The sequence below is a fragment of the Buteo buteo genome, chromosome Z, assembly GCF_964188355.1.
Source record: "Buteo buteo chromosome Z, bButBut1.hap1.1, whole genome shotgun sequence".
NCBI lineage: Eukaryota > Metazoa > Chordata > Aves > Accipitriformes > Accipitridae > Buteo > Buteo buteo.
In genome coordinates, this window is record NC_134204.1 from 13388993 (window position 1) to 13404877 (window position 15885).

Genomic DNA, 15885 nt, shown 5'->3' on the forward strand with positions numbered 1-15885 from the left:
TCTGGGTGGACTGTGTCATGCCCTCTTGGCCTCCCTTGCAGACTTCTGGGCTCAGCCTCTTTCCTACTCTTACAGAAATGAAATCTTACAGTTGAGTTACGAAGAGGCTGCTTATCTATGCTTTATTAACTGTGCGGATTCCCTATGCTGACCTTATGGCTATTCTTCATTTAGAGCCTGGCTGAAATTGTGAAACCAAACGCAGGTTTGTAAAAAACCAAACCAACCTAAGCAAAACCCAAGAAACTTACTAACAAGAAACGCAAATACCTCAGCAAAGCAGCAAACCTTTAAATCCGTTTCTTTCCATTTTCATTTCCCTCCTGAGTGTTCTTGGAGCACAGCTCACAGACTGCTGCAAATTCCAGTCATTATTTAAGCAAAGACCACACTAACTTTTTTCTACAGCTTTCCCTGCCCCCCTCCAACCTTGCAGTCTCTTGACCATTTCAGTCAGGTCATCTTTCCCCTTCTCTACTGGTGAAAGACCCTTTTCATTTCACAGTTTGTAGTCTCCTTTTGCCAGGAAAGTTTCCAGGCAGCCTCACTGGCTGATAGAAGCGCCCTGCTGAGTGACTTGCTGTTCAGTTGCATTATTCTGGGGTTCAGCATGAAAAAATGGTTTGCGTGGAAAATAATCACTTCTTTATCTACAAAAGCTACCCAATGAATGGGTAATTATCAAGGTTTACTGACAATCTACCGTTAGTCTTTTGTTACCATTCCTTGTTCATTCACTCCAACTGCTTCCTGCCTTCCCCATGGTGCTTTTTATCTCCGGTTCAAATGGAATTCATGGTCTGACACAAGTACAGTTTCCAGTGTCAAACAAACCTCATGCACTTTCCGTGGATAGCTACCCCAGCTAGGCACAGTAGCTCAAGAAGCAGGAGGAGGACAATGGATTAACACTTCTGGTTGTAAAACGTTCACAGGTTACCTGCATTGCTGCTGCTGTTTCCACCTTTAAAGAAATGCATGTGTAAGCTCTGTGAGCTGCAAATGTTTTGTCTTCTTTTGTAAATACAATCAGTATTATTAGCCATCAGTCACCTAAAATAGGGAACATGGATGACTAAGTGAAGCTGGAAAAGACTGTTTCTGTTGTAGCAATTAGTGACATTTAGATAGTATCACTACGAATTACTTTCAAAGCCATTGTCAGGCTTTGCTTTTTTGACAACTTAATTAGAGGTCAAGACCTTACTTGTGGTGAAGTTAATGAACATAGCATCTTTTGGCATGGCCTTCAGGGCGCTGCCTCAGTGGAGTGCCGTGCAACAGAAGTCAGCTTGCAGTGCCACTGGTGCTATATATGCACCATGGGCAGACTGTGAAAGGTACAGGAAAGAGCTGGAGCCACAGCAATTGAAATAGGCCTGGGTCTGGCATCTGCTAAGCTGTGAATGTCCTGGCAGCAGTTGCCACAGGGATAAGCTGTTGCTGATAAGCTCAACAACATCCTGCTCCTCTACAAGGGAGATTTCGACTCCCACCACATAAGTTTGCTACTGGCAAATACAATCTCTAAATTGGGAATGGAGGGCAGGGAAAGGTATAGGCTACTCACATACCACTGACTCGTAGGTTATAATATTTTCACATAAGCCATTCTTTTGAGAAAAACCATCATCTGTTGTTTTAATTTTGAGGGATGTTTTGTCTAGTGAATGCATTCCCTACAATAGGATTGTTCTTGTTTATAAGACTCTCTTGGGAAGTCCAGCACATGCAGACTTTCGTGGATGACCTCGTGATGCAGTGGTGTTCAGTGTCTTTGCCATGCGATTGTTTATGACGCCAGTCTTTAAGTATTCCTTTCCTTTTCAGACAGTGAGTTGCTGAGTTTGAAATTATCAGGAATTTCAATTTGCTACTCAGCTTCCCTGCGGTTCTGATTTCAGTGGAGATAACATAACTTTGTCTCCAGTAGGTTTGCAACAATGCAAGGTCACTTAAATCATCTCCTGTAGGCTGCATGCCAAAGATAAAAAAACCAAAAAGTTGTTGTTCAGTTAATGTTTGCTCAGGTCTTTGCACATGGAAAACACTGTGTACAAGTGCTAAGTAGAACTATCACCTGAAAAAAGAACGGCTACCTTTTTAAAACATTTTTAAATTCTTGATCTTCCCTTCTGGAAAGGAAAATGTTCACTTTGTGACAGAGAATACAACCTGTGAAATAAGGAGTGCAAGCTTTAACTATAAAAAAATAGGCTTTGATATGAAGGTTCCTTTTTGGACTCAGAACAATCTGTCAACTTGTCAACACACTGTGTATGATCCCAATGATGAAGGATTTTTACTAAGCAGTTTCAGCCCCAAGAGTATGATAACTACTTTATTAGTATCTTGCAACCATAGAATTATCTCCAGGTTTGCAGAGGAAATAACGTATGCATAGAGGAAGCTTAGAGGAGACACATGGTCGACAACTGTCAGTACAATTACTGTCAGCACAATTACTGTCAGTAGCTGCCACCGAAGGGTGTGTCTGGCTGATGGAGCTGCAGTTTTGGAGAATTCAGCCTATCTCGATGGTGATCATTGAAGGTGGTGTGAGCATGCTGCATTTGGCTTGAGTATTGTGCCTTTTTTAATCACTCGTCATAAACTGATGGTGTTAATCAAATCAATCAGTTCTCTCCTGCCCTCTGCTTCACTCCATTAACCTTGACCAGACAGTGCCCTGTGCAGGAGTGGCTTTCCATCCTAAGCATGGCTAGCTGTTTCCTGCAGACTTCTTTCTCAGGTTCCTAAATGTTTAAATATGGAAAACACTTAACTGTTACCAGAGAGATGCTTCTGAGTGAGGCCATACAGCACTGTTTCCTATCTGAAACATGAAAATTAAGACTAAAGAGCATGTGTGAGAGGGATGTTAAATTTCAGTCAGAAATTTCAACCCAGCTCTGCTAAGCCACCTGATGTTTGGATTTTGGCTTACCATCCTTTCAAGTGTCACTGTGTTGTATTTGTTTCCTTGCTTCAGCATGGCAGGTGATTGTTGCAGCTAGGATTTATTAGGGATGGTGGATTGTCTGATCCCCTGCATATTTATACTATTGTTAATAGGAAAAGATTGACTATTTTTAGGCAGGACTGAAAATTTCTTGTTTTATCCAAAAGCTTGCACTTCTTGAGATTTGATCACTTTTGCTTCGTGTCTTCATACGTAATGCCAATTATCACTGCCTAAACTGAACAGTATACAAATGTTTAAAAAAATCCAAACCAACAAACCAACACCCCCCCCTAACCTGAAGAAGTACTGAGTGGACTACTGGTTCTGTTAGATGAAGCTGAAATGTGTGTTTCATCAGCTGAGTTGTGCATGTGTTCACAAACCATTGTTATTGCAGAATGTTAATTGTTTGAAGGAAGGCTGTTGATAACTGCTTGGCATGTGGCCTATAGAAGGGGGGAGGGGGAAAGGGAGAGATAAAGAAGCCCCACATGTGCAGCCTTTCCAGGATCAGGTTCTTCCAAATTCATTGAATGCGTGTGTTTACACAGAGCCACTCAGTTTTTTCATTTGCATGCTATATGTATAGCACCATGTGTCATTCTGTACTACTCAGTTGGCTAACTTGTATATTTGCATCACTTAACACAAAACAAGCAAAAAAACCCAAACCTTAGCTTTACTGCTGATGAAAAGTATCTGCTTAGCTGTAGAAGTCTGATGTTTTTGTTGCTCTGGTGCTATACTAGAGATTTTCCTGAAGACCCTTCTGCTACTCTGTTAACCTTCAGTTTGATGTGCCCTACATGGCAATGTTACATGTCTAGGCATCTCTGACATAAAAGGAAAGATTAATTTATACTACCTGAAAGAGTGGTAGTGACAGGACTGAAACTTCCCAAGGGCTATTTGGTGGATGGTGCTGTGCTACTTGGATGAAATGTGAAAGTTGAGTCAGTGGGTGTAGATAAAAGCAAGGTGAGAGTGCCCCTCTATCTGAGACGCAGCAGGATGTGGCAGTGGGCAGCTGAAGAAGGGGGCTTACAGAAATGTTTGGGCAGCCTGGATGAGTGGAATGGGATGGTTTGTGGGGCTGCAGTGGAAGAAGCTTGATGCAGCAGGTTCCTGAAGTTAAGGTCTCCAATTATGCTGGCCACCTCAGTCTTTCAAGTACTCTTGGCAGAAGAGAACATCTCTTGTGTGCATGTTTTCTAGGAGAAACAAATGCTGGTGCTGCATGATAAATGGCAGTTTGAGGTGGGTTTTACACTGAACAGTGTTAACCATAGCTGGGAGTACCCGTGTTTTGCATCATCCCAGCAGAAGTTACCTCCAAGTCTTTGGTGGATACTTGATGATAAGTGTGACTTGTGGGGTCAAAACCAGGCTAATAATACAAGAGATTCAGAAATCATATGTAACGCAACAGTCACTGCGCCTGTTCAGAGAGCTGTATTTTCTGATCTGCTCTGGGCAGCAGTGGCTGTACAATTTTTGATTACATGAGTCACTGTGAGAGCCCTGCTGGCTTAAATGCCTCCTCCTTGCTTGCCAAGTCTTGGGTACAGATTCTTTCTGGGTATCATAGGTGTTCTCTTTCCTTCTAGATTATTTTTTTTCCTGAAGAGAATGAGTAGCAGGCCTACAATTCCCTATTGGAATGGATGTTTTTGAGAGTCCACTACATGGCATTTATTTATTAGCTGTACCTTTAGCTTCTGGAATGCATTGTACAATGCTGCTGTTTTGAACACAGAGGGGAAGAAAAACCCAGTTCAATCCTATCAGAGGAATACTTGAGCAACAGTTGATGCCTGCATAGTTGTTTCTTCTGTGTGGACAGATTTATCCCTTATTTTATTTTGAAAATAAAATGAGGTCTGTGAATAGATATATATATAACTTGCATTATGGTTAAATGTGTATAATTTTGAGAGAGCTTGAATATAAAATTGACATTTCATCTATAATGATGACACATTTATTGATGCCCTAGAATGGAATCTTTATTACTTTAATGAAAAGATGCGTAACTTTTATATGGGCAATACAGCATGATGGCTTTTAACCATCTCATGTAGAACACAGCCATTTTAGTGTATAAATGAGCATAACTGCTGCACAATGATGAAGGGAAACTGTGTGTATCCTGTTGTTTTCCAGGAGCAAAACAAAATTGCTGGTACAGTATTGTTAAAGATGTCATAGCATCAGTAAGGAAATCTGAAAACATGCAATTGGAAGAACTAATGTAAGCAAATTAGGTATGTGGCAGTCTCTGAAATTACTAATTCCTTTAACAACTCTGAGTCATAGCGCTTAGAAGAAGAGACACTAATTAAATATAGAACTGAAAGCAGGGTTCTAACATGACTACCAAATACAGATCTTCCTATCCTAGCCTTCAGCCTCTACCACTTTCCTCTAAGCAGGAAAAAGAATTACCAGCTTTGTGTGAAAAATAAGGAAATGTACACTGATAGCCTTTCCTTGACAATGAGATGAATTTGACAGAACTGAGTGTTTTCAGGGTCCCTGTGAAAGACTGTGTTACTTAATGCTTTGTCCAAGTTCGGTTCTGTTTAGTTCTTAAATATGAGGGAATCTATTTAGCTGTACAGATAAGTAAGAAGCAACTTTTTAAATGATGCATCATTAAATCTTTTTTTAATTGTGTTTCTCTGTGTGTGTGTGTGTGTGTGTGTGTGTGTGTGTATTTTTTGTTACCAAAAAAGGGTATGGTTGAAAACTACAGTAAAGGTGACTTAAAGGCTCTGTTCTTGTAAGAGATTAATCCCATATGTCATAAAATGTTTTACTGTTAGCATGAGCATGGCATCATTCTGCAACACCAGAATCACTTTCAGAGCACTCCAGGCTTCCCCATTCAATATTTATATATCTCCTAGGTTCAGCTTCCACACTAGATAAATACTGAGGGGTAATTTGGGACCCAGCTGTGTTAGTTTCTCTTGGGTCTGGGATGTTAATGATACTTGTAATTATAGACAGGGATATAGTTATCACAGCAGCTTCTCAAAGGGGAAATTGACTCTTGATCTCAGTTCTTTCTTGAATTTGGGAGTTGGCATTAATGTAATTGCTTGCTTATACCAGAACACTGGATATTGGCTTATGTCAATAATGTTTCAATTTAACAGCTGGAGGAATACTCATGGAACTGCTTCTTGAAGATGTGGCCATTTTTGTACTAAAAGGCTGAATGCTGTTCTGAAAGCTGTTCTGCCAAGGATTTTTAGCAGGCCTTAATCTTAACATTTTCCTGTATCTTATTCTGTTTCATGTTTCAGAAGTAAACTGGTTATTTCAAGTTATGAGAAAATCTTAAATTGGGTGTTGTATTTCTTTTTCAAAGTATGGTTTAGTATTTGGTTAGACGTGGGAGTGTGTGTGTTACCTGCCCTATCCTTCCTTCTTTTCCAAGATTTAAAACAAAAATAAAACAACAACAACAAAAAATGCAGGAGTTAGGTGCTACCAATGCTTTACAGTCATATGATTTGTGCATAAGGGCGATTCATCAAATATCCTATATTTAAATACCTTATATGACTTAATAATAAAAAACACAGAAACAGGACAAACTCCAAAACAAAAGGTGTAATATGCTGTCAAACAAACAATGTTAACTTTAAAGGATTTTATTTACAAGTAAGATAGATTTTTTTTTTTAACATCTGCTTTTAATAACAGGCCCCTTTTAAAGCATGAAATTCCCCAAAGGAAGAATATGCATCGAGTTTCATTTGAGGTGGAGCCTGCTGCTTGGCTGGCCACTCATTGTCATGGAGTCTAAATACTGCTAGGGGAAACAATTTGTTTTGCTGATGTAATTAATGCTCTGGAGTCTACAGAGGTTTATTCCAGTGCTGTAAGAATAAAGAATATAACCTGCTTGACGTGCATTTACTTACCAGTTATACCACTGCCATAGCAGGCTGCAATGTCTCTTTATCTTCCTTTGACAGACCTGCCATTCCTACTCTTGGTTCCAGGTGGTGGTCTTTCAACTCCTGTCTGCTTTCCTACTCAGACTGCACTCTCCCTAATGTTTTTTTGATTTGGTTTTTAAATAACTAGTAATCTGGAACACTTTCTTCCTGTTCTGGTTTTCAGGGTGTGCACAGCCTGTGGAGTTAGTTCATGTCAGTGTGCACCTTGTACATTTTTCCTCACAAGTCCAGGCAGAGAAACATCAAAATTTTTGTTCGGCTGAGGGCAAAAAAAGGCTGTGTAGAGCATCAAGACAAAGTGGGGGTTTTAAGTTGAGTATTTCTCAAGGAGCATATTAATGTCAATTTAGTCATTCCAAAAGTTGTGCAGAAAACAAGTGCTAATGAATAGGCATGAACTCAAATAAATGAGTCGTGCTGGAGGTGAGCTGACTGATGTCAAAGAGAAAGCCATAGTCTGCTGAAGATAACTCTCCTTAGTGTAGCAGGGTGCTAACACTAATCCAAATGCAGCTTTTAATTGCACCAGCTCTTCCTGAAGACTGAACCCTGTTGTGAGTCCAGACTAGAAGGCATGGATGCAACTTTCACTTGTTTTGCTGTGATCACATGGGATACAGAAGGTTAACTGTCCTCTGTTTTCTTAGTATCTTACTAGATCCAGTTTGGAGGTCTGGTAGAGGAAATAGGCCATGTCCTGAGAGTTCAGAGGGGAAGGGAGAATCATCACATTAGGAAGTAGTGTCCTTTCCCTGATTCAGCTGATGAGAAGGAACAAAAAGAGTTAGTGGATTAATTTTGGAAAGATTTAAATGTAGGGTGGTCATCTTTTCTTTCAGCAGCACTAGGGATGTGCCATCAATCTGAGTGGTTGATTCATTTGTTCTAAAGACAAATGTGGGGGATAAAAAATAGTAAAGCTAGTTACAGTCTGCAAAGGGCAGTCTCTTAACCTGTTACTGTCTACAAAGTGTGAGCTGGGAGAAACCTTAAATATGGAAAGTTTTGGCTGGCCTGTGTTGTTAGGGTGGGGTGTGAATCAGCTGAGGCACCTCATTGCTCATCCACATGATGTATGTAATGAAGGTCCAATGGGGACAGTGCAGCTCCAAAATAGAAACCAGGACTAGGCAAACGAAGGAGAACTTTTAAATACATTAAGAACAAATGGATTTTCTTCCTGCACTACTCTTCTATAGAGTTTTTATGTTACAGGTCATCTCCAGTGATTGCTTAGGCCTTGGCTTGAGCCATTAAGGTCTTGGGAACCTGTGCTACGCAGCTTGCAAATTACTTTTATGTGGCTTTCTCTGTGCCGTTTCGTTGGATTGGGTTTTTCTTTCAGCTTTCAATGGTGATAAATGTGTGCAGGATCATTCAGCAGAGCCTGGGCACAGTGCTGGTACTAATGATATTTCTCCCTTCTTTTTCTTTTACTCCAGACCAATGAGTGGAATAAGAACGATGACCGGCTGCTGCAGGCAGTGGAGAATGGTGATCCTGAGAAAGTGGCTTCATTGCTGGGTAAAAAGGGAGCCAGTGCCACCAAACAAGATAGTGAGGGCAAAACTGCGTAAGTGATTTAAACAGAAGGGTGGGGCAAAACCAGCCTTGGATATGTATGCCACTTACACAAATTAAGAACCAGAGACCATCCTGAAAATGAAGTTTTCTTTTTCATATGAAGCACAATACATTCTGGAAAGCTCCTTTCTAGTAGTCTGTATTTGCAATTCTACATTTAAAATGCTATTTCGGAATCACAAACACATTGAGGTAACTTGAAGCTGGATTGCTGGGTAGATTGGGGCCATTTTAGGACAGGGTATTTTGGGACTCGGGAATTTCATGGCACACTGCAGATCGCACCCTCCAAAAGGCATTAATCTTTGGGGCTATTTTTTCTCATGGATATTAGTTTAATGACAGAAATTAAGATAAATTTTCCTTCTAATGTATTAGTTTGAACTGAAACTGTGGTGACTGAATTTAAAATCCTGCAGATGCTAATGATTCGTGCAACTGTTCGTTGCTTTGATTGAAGTTTAGCAGTGAAAGTTGTGTGAACGAGATTCCTTTTGCAGCCTCTATTTATTTCGTATATAGTATTCTCTTCTATCCTTCCTGTTGTTCTGTGAACATTCTAAATTGTGGAAGATAAAAGATTCCAGCAAGAAAATTACAGCCAAGAGATTGCCATCCTTTAAAGTTATTTTCTTACAGCATAGAAAGATGATTAAATAGATAAATGAGAAATAGGCATCCTGTGACAGAACCAAAGCCTTCATGAAGTTCTGGATAGATGGGTGTCGTGGTTTAAACCCAGCTGGTAACAAAGCACCATGAAGCCGCTTGCTCACTCCTCCCCCCATCCCAGCCACAGTGGGATGAGGAGAAAAGGAGAAAATATAAAGAAAGGCTTGTGGGTCGAGACAAAGACTGGGAGGGATCACTCAACACTTATGGTCATGGGCAAAAGACAGGCTCAACTTGGGGAAGAAACAAAATCAATTTAATTTACTACAAATCAAATCAAAGCAAGGATATTAACAAGTAAAACCAAACCTTGGAACACCGTCCCCCCACCCCTCCCTCCTTCCCACCTCAACTCCACTCCCAGTTCTCTCTACCTCCTCCCTCCAGCGGTGCAGAGGAACAGGGGATGGGGGTTGGGGTCAGTTCATGTCCCTTCTCCTCAGGGGGAGGACTCCTCATTCATCCCCTGCTCCACCATGGGGTCCGTCCCATGGGAGACAGTCCTCCACTAATTTCTCCAATGTGGGTCCTTCCCATGGGCTGCAGTCCTTCACGAGCTGCCCCAGCGTGGGTCCTTTCCACGGGCTGCAGTCCTTCAGGCACAGACTGCTCCAGTGCGGGCTTTCTTGTGGAGTCACAACCATCTTTGGGGGCATCCACCAGATATGGTGTGGGCTCCTCCCTGGGCTGCAGATGGGCATCTGCTCTCCAGCTCCCCTTCACGGGCTGAGGGGGGACATCCTGCTGTCTTGTCTCACCATGGGCTGCAGTGGCATCAACCTCCTGCGGCGCACCTCCTCCCCTCCTGCTTCACTGACCTCGGTATCTGCAGAGGGGTTCCTCTCACATTCCAATCTCCTCCTCTGCTGCAGGTTCCCCTTCTTAAATATGTTATCTCAGAGGCGCTACCACTGTCACTGGTGGGCTCGGCCTTGGTCAGAGGCAGGTCCAGCTCACAGCTGGGGAAGCTTCTGGCAGCTTCTCACAGGAGCCACCCCTGGAGCCCCTCCCCCGCTACCAAAAAACCCTGCCACACAAACCCAAAACAATGGGGAGAAAAGCAAACTGTTTCTAGTCTTGGGAGAGGCAGCACAAGGCAGTTTATACCAAATAATGAGTTCTAATGAATTGCCTCTGGGTTAGATTTATTGAGTCACGCTCTGCTTCTTGCTTGGTCTGTTTCAGTTTCCTACATCTACCCTATTTCTGTTCTGCATCTGAGGAAAGTGAATGATGGCAGTGACTCATAATGACCTGCAACTTCTTACTGCAGAAGTCTAAGTCCTCTAGTTACTTCAAGTGGGCTTTGTCCACACTTTAATATGTTTTTTATTTTAAAAAGTTGCATGCACGTGTTTGTCTTTTGAACACAATCAAAGCATGGCTTCCATTGGATCTTCCGAATTACAGCTATGTTTAGCATCTCATGTTTTTACAGTCAACATAACTTCAGAGCTAGATTCTTAAGCTGCACTGTATCCAGTGTAACACCTAGTTCGCAAGTTTCATATATAATTTGATACTATGAATTTTTCTAGGGAACCAACAAAGTCAAAGAAATTATCAGTGCTTATGTACAAGCCTCTTAACTAAGAAACAGAATTGTTGTAACTAGGGATCTGGTGCAATGATTTTCAGCTTTACAGGGAGACACTACAAAATTCCCCTTTTTTCTTCTTTATTTGCAGCTACAAAGAAGTTGATGACCACATATTTATATTCATGATGCTGTTACTAATAACGCAGATACAAATACTTCTTTTAATTGCTTGGCACAAATGTGAATTAATGCTATGAAGATCTCTGCTTGTTCTTGTTCCGTATGCTGATTTAATTGTCGTTTACTTTTTTAGTTATTTCTGCCTAGCGGTTTAAAAGAAAGCTTGAGAGAAAACGAAGAAAAATAGTATTGCTGTGATACAGAAATACAGTGTGTCAACTCTCATTCTGTTTCTATTGCTTTGGGAAACTCACCAGACCTGCTCAGGTTATTTCTGTCTCAATTTTGAAAGATAGAGACTGTCAGGTGTAGAAACAATGATGCTAATCTGGAAAGACATGGCTACCAACGAGTATCATGACCCAGAAAAGTTCTGCAGTATAGCTTATTAATAATGGGCAGTGTCTTGTTTTCATTTTCCCCACTTCAGAGTGTTTTTTTAGTGTGTGCAGAATGAAGTACAGCCATAACTTCTGTATGGGTAGGCTTGTTTCTCCTATATTTTGCAGGCTTCATTCCTGCACAGTGATTCTGGGTGCCTAACATAGCTGGTTTGCCCTATCTCAGAAGCTCTGCTAAGAGGCATAGACCCTGCTGCAGCCCAGCACTGAGGTCTGTTAGCATCCCACAGAAGCATGGTACTAGTTTGTCAGCTACCTAATCTGTAACATGCGAGACTCTCATGCTGAGAAGGTGCATCTGGAGGGGTCTTTTGGGGACAACTGGCCACCATTGTCCTCAGATTTCACTGGTTACTTTTTAGAAAGTGGTCTGCAGTGCCATGTGGGAAGGGAGCAGTTTAGATAACTGGTGTATTGATCCCTGTCAGTACATATTGATGCAGTTGTTTACATAATTAAGCTGAAGGTGACTAACCAGAAGAACGTGATGGATTCAATTATATAACAGTGTGCATAATGTGATTAAAGACTTTGGAATGTGCTTGAAAGCAAAAAAGGAGAAACAATTGACTGTTGCAGTACAGGTTTAAGTCTGTCATTGTCTGTTCCCTCAAGGTGTGACATGTTTCTTTTAAGATCTTTTCTTTTTCACTCTGCTAATAACCCTACAAACAGAATTCTCGATACTGCCCAGATATTTATTTGAAGTATAGTAATATAGTACATTATTTTAAACAGAAGGTAGAGAGGACTCTAATTTTTCATGCTTAAAGGGGTACATAAAAGGATTTGGTTTATAATCAAATAGCTTCTTAATATGAAATGCTTGAACTGAGAGGAACAGAGAGCAGAACCCAGGATTTTCTCTATTTGTCTTGTTTAATTAGTACTGTGTGCATCATTCCACTGGTCCTGCTACGATGTGCTCCATCTCTGGCTCAGTTTTGGACATAACCACCTAAATCTCACCTTTGTCCTCTTTGCCTCTGTCCTATAGGTCCTTTTCTTTGTGGCTTGCCCACATGCAATAAAATAGATATGCTTAAATTAATGAGGTCTAGGTACTAGTAAATTTCTTGGAGGTAATATTTACAGATTTTCATCAGGCAGTTTAACTCTCCAGCAGTACCTCTTAAAAAAAAAAGTATTAAAAAAATATTGTCAGAATAATGAAATGAGTTTTTTAAGACTTGCCTGACTTTCCACACCACCGCCCTGCCTCTGACTCAGTCTTTTCTATAAACAATAAATCAATTTTAAGGCCATGGAGCAAATCCACCTTTGGCATAAGTTGACACAGCCCCATTGTTGCTCCCACTTACATAGCAGAGACTATTGCCAAGCGCACTTGTAATAGAACCTATCTGGAAATCTGACTCTGCCATTGTAGTCTTATTCTGCCAGATAGGGTTTTTTTTGTCCAGCTTCCTTAAACAACAAAACAGTGCTTTCCAGTTTGGAATTTGATAATTTAAATCCCACTTAAACTAACAAAAAAGGGTTTTCAAAGAGAGCCTTTTCAGGAGGGCATAGCATTCATTCATGTACTGCACTTTCCACAAAACCAAGCGTTCAAATGGGCTGTTACTTAAAGAAGCTGCTGCTGTTATTGGAGTGCAGGGTAGGGGAGGATTTTGGGAAGTATTCACAATGTATAGATGGCAGCACTTCTTTTTCCTAAAGTTACTTTGTCTGTGTGCCAGTCCATTATTACCATGTTTGCATGTTTCTGCAAGGTACTGAACTAGAATTAAATGCTTATGGCTATTAAATGAAACAATAGTCTCTGTAAATTTTTTTAACTGCAATTGAATCAGCTGTTGTTTAATAAAATTAGTCTGACAATGGTACAAAAAAGCTTCAGAAACCTCCACAAATGCAGTCTTTAAGGATTGTTTCACAAAACTATTGTCAATAGCAGTTAGTAGAAATGACATATTTTCATTTGAACCAGAATGTTCATGCCTCGGAGGCTGAACTGAAAATAAAATTTGGAGCATGTTCCAACCCCAAATCCTTTATCATGTACATAGTATTCATTTTTCTTTTCTTTCTTTCGGATCTTATTGTATAAGGAGGTGGGTCGAATGGCATGAAGGACATCACAGTTCAAAAAGTAAATCAGGTTTTAATTACCTTTGAGAGTCTTTCCTTGTACATAATAATATTTATCTTAAAGGAACCTATTGGAAGAATACAGACTTACTACAGTCGTTATACTGTTCTAGTTGAGAAAGAAAACCATAGAAAATTGTTTAGACAGGTGATCTTCAAAATTGGAGAAATCATAGAATCATTTAGGCTGGAAAAGACCTTCAAGATCATTGAGTCCAGCCATCATCCATGCCCACTAAACCATGTTCTGGAGTACCTTGTCTACATACTTTTTGAACACCTCCAGGGATGGTGACTCCACCACTTCCCTGGGCAGCCTATTCCAATGTCTGACAGCCCTCTCAGTAAGGAAATTTTTCCTAATATCCAATCTAAACCTCCCCTGCTGCAACTTGAGGCCATTTCCTCTCGTTCTATCTCCAGCCACCTGACAGAAGAGACCAGCACCCACCTCACTACAACCCCCCTTTCAGGTAGCTGTAGAGAGCGATAAGGTCTCCCCTCAGCCTCCTCTTCTCCAGACTAAACAGCCCCAGCTCCCTCAGCCGCTCCTCACAAGACTTGTGCTCCAGGCCCCTCACCAGCTTGGTTGCCCTTCTCTGGACACGCTCCAGCACCTCCATGTCTTTCCTGCAGTGAGGGGCCCAAAACTGAACACAGGACTCGAGGGGCGGCCTCACCAGTGCCCAGTACAGGGGAACAACCACCTCCCTGCTCCTGCTGGCCACACCATTTCTGATACAGGCCAGGATGCCGTTGGCCTTCTTGGCCACCTGGGCACACTGCTGGCTCATATTCAGCCGGCTGTCGACCAGCACCCCCAGGTCCTTTTCCACCAGGCAGCTTTCCAGCCACTCTTCCCCAAGCCTGTAGCGCTGCATGGGGTTGTTGTGAACCAAGGGCAGGACCTCACACTTGGCCTTGTTGAACTTCATACGATTGGCTTCAGCCCATCGATCCAGCCTGTCCAGATCCCTCTGTAGACCCTTCCTACCCTCGAGCAGATCAACCCTCCCTCCCAACTTGGTGACATCTGCAAACTTGCTGAGAGTGCACTCGATGCCCTCGTCCAAATCATTGATGAAGATATTAAACAGAACGGGGCCCAACACCGAGTCCTGGGGAACACCACTTGTGACCCACCGCCAACTGGATTTCACCCCATTCACCACAACCCTCTGGGCTCGTCCATCCAGCCAATTTCTCACCCAGCGAAGAGTACACTTGTCCAAGCCATAAGACGCCAGCTTCTCAAGGAGTATGCCGTGAGAGACAGTGTCAGAGGCCTTGCTGAAGTCAAGGTAGATAACATCCACAGCCTTCCGCTCATCCACTAGGCGGGTCACCCGGTCATAGAAGGAGATCAGGTTGGTCAAGCAGGACCTGCCTTTCCTAAACCCATGCTGACTGGGCCTGATCCCCTGCTTGTCCTGGACTTGCCATGTGAGTGCTCTCAAGACAAACCGTTCCATAATCTTCCCCAGTACCGAGGTCAGGCTGACAGGCCTGTAGTTCCCAGGATCCTCCCTCCAACCCTTCTTGTAAATGGGAGTCACACTGGCAAGCCTCCAGTCCTCTGGGGCCTCCCCTGTTGACCAGGAATGCTGATAGATGATAGAGAGTGGCTTGGCAAGGACCTCTGCTAGTTCCCTCAGTACTCTTGGATGGATCCCATTGAGTCCTATAGATTGTGAGTGTCCAGATGGCGTAGTAGGTCACTAACTATTTCCTCCTGGATTAAGGGGGGTATAGTCTGCTCTTCATCCTCACCTTCCAGCTCAGGGGGAAGAGTACCCTGAGGATAACTGGTCTCCTTATTAAAGACTGAGGCAAAGAAGGCATTAAGTACCTCAGCCTTTTCCTCATCTCTGGTGGCAATGTTCCCTTCTGTACCCATTAAAGGACAGATATTCTCCTTGACTCTCTTTTTATTGTTAACATATTTGTAAAAACATTTTTTGTTGTCCCTTACAATAGTGGCCAGATTGATTTCTAGCAGAGCTATTGCCTTTCTAATTTTCTCTCTGTATGACCTAACAAGATCCCTGTACTCCTCCCAAGTTGCCCACCCTTTCTTCCAGAGATGATAAACTCTCCTTTTTTTATTGACTCCTAGCAAAAGCTCCCGCTTCAGCCAGGCTGGTCGTTTTTCTCAGTGGTTTGACTTGCGGCACATGGGAATAGCCTGGTCCTGAGCCTTTAAGACTCCCTTCTTGAAGAATCTCCAGCCTTCCTGGACCCCTTTGCCTTTCAGGACTGTCTCTCAAGGGACTCTCTCAACCAGTGCTTCAAAGAGGCCAAAGTTTGCCCTCCGGAAGTCCATAGTGGTGGTTTTGCCGACCACCTTCCTTGCCTCACCAAGAATTGAAAATTCTATCATTTCATGGTCCCTAAGCCCAAGACAGCCTCCGACTACCACACCTCCCACCAGTCCTTCCCTGTTCATAAACAACA

The 15885-nt window shown here is 42.2% G+C and overlaps 1 protein-coding gene across 4 annotated transcripts in view; it reads left to right on the forward strand.

Annotated features, from left to right (window-relative positions):
• The window catches only part of RAI14 (retinoic acid induced 14), an 89791-nt gene that overhangs the window by 42988 nt on the left and 30918 nt on the right, over positions 1–15885 (forward strand). For all 4 annotated transcript variants that reach the window (XM_075021730.1, XM_075021732.1, XM_075021733.1 and 1 more), the window contains one exon: positions 8382–8512. In XM_075021730.1, the coding sequence (XP_074877831.1) occupies positions 8382–8512 (131 nt within the window). The remainder of the gene's footprint in view (positions 1–8381; positions 8513–15885) is intronic.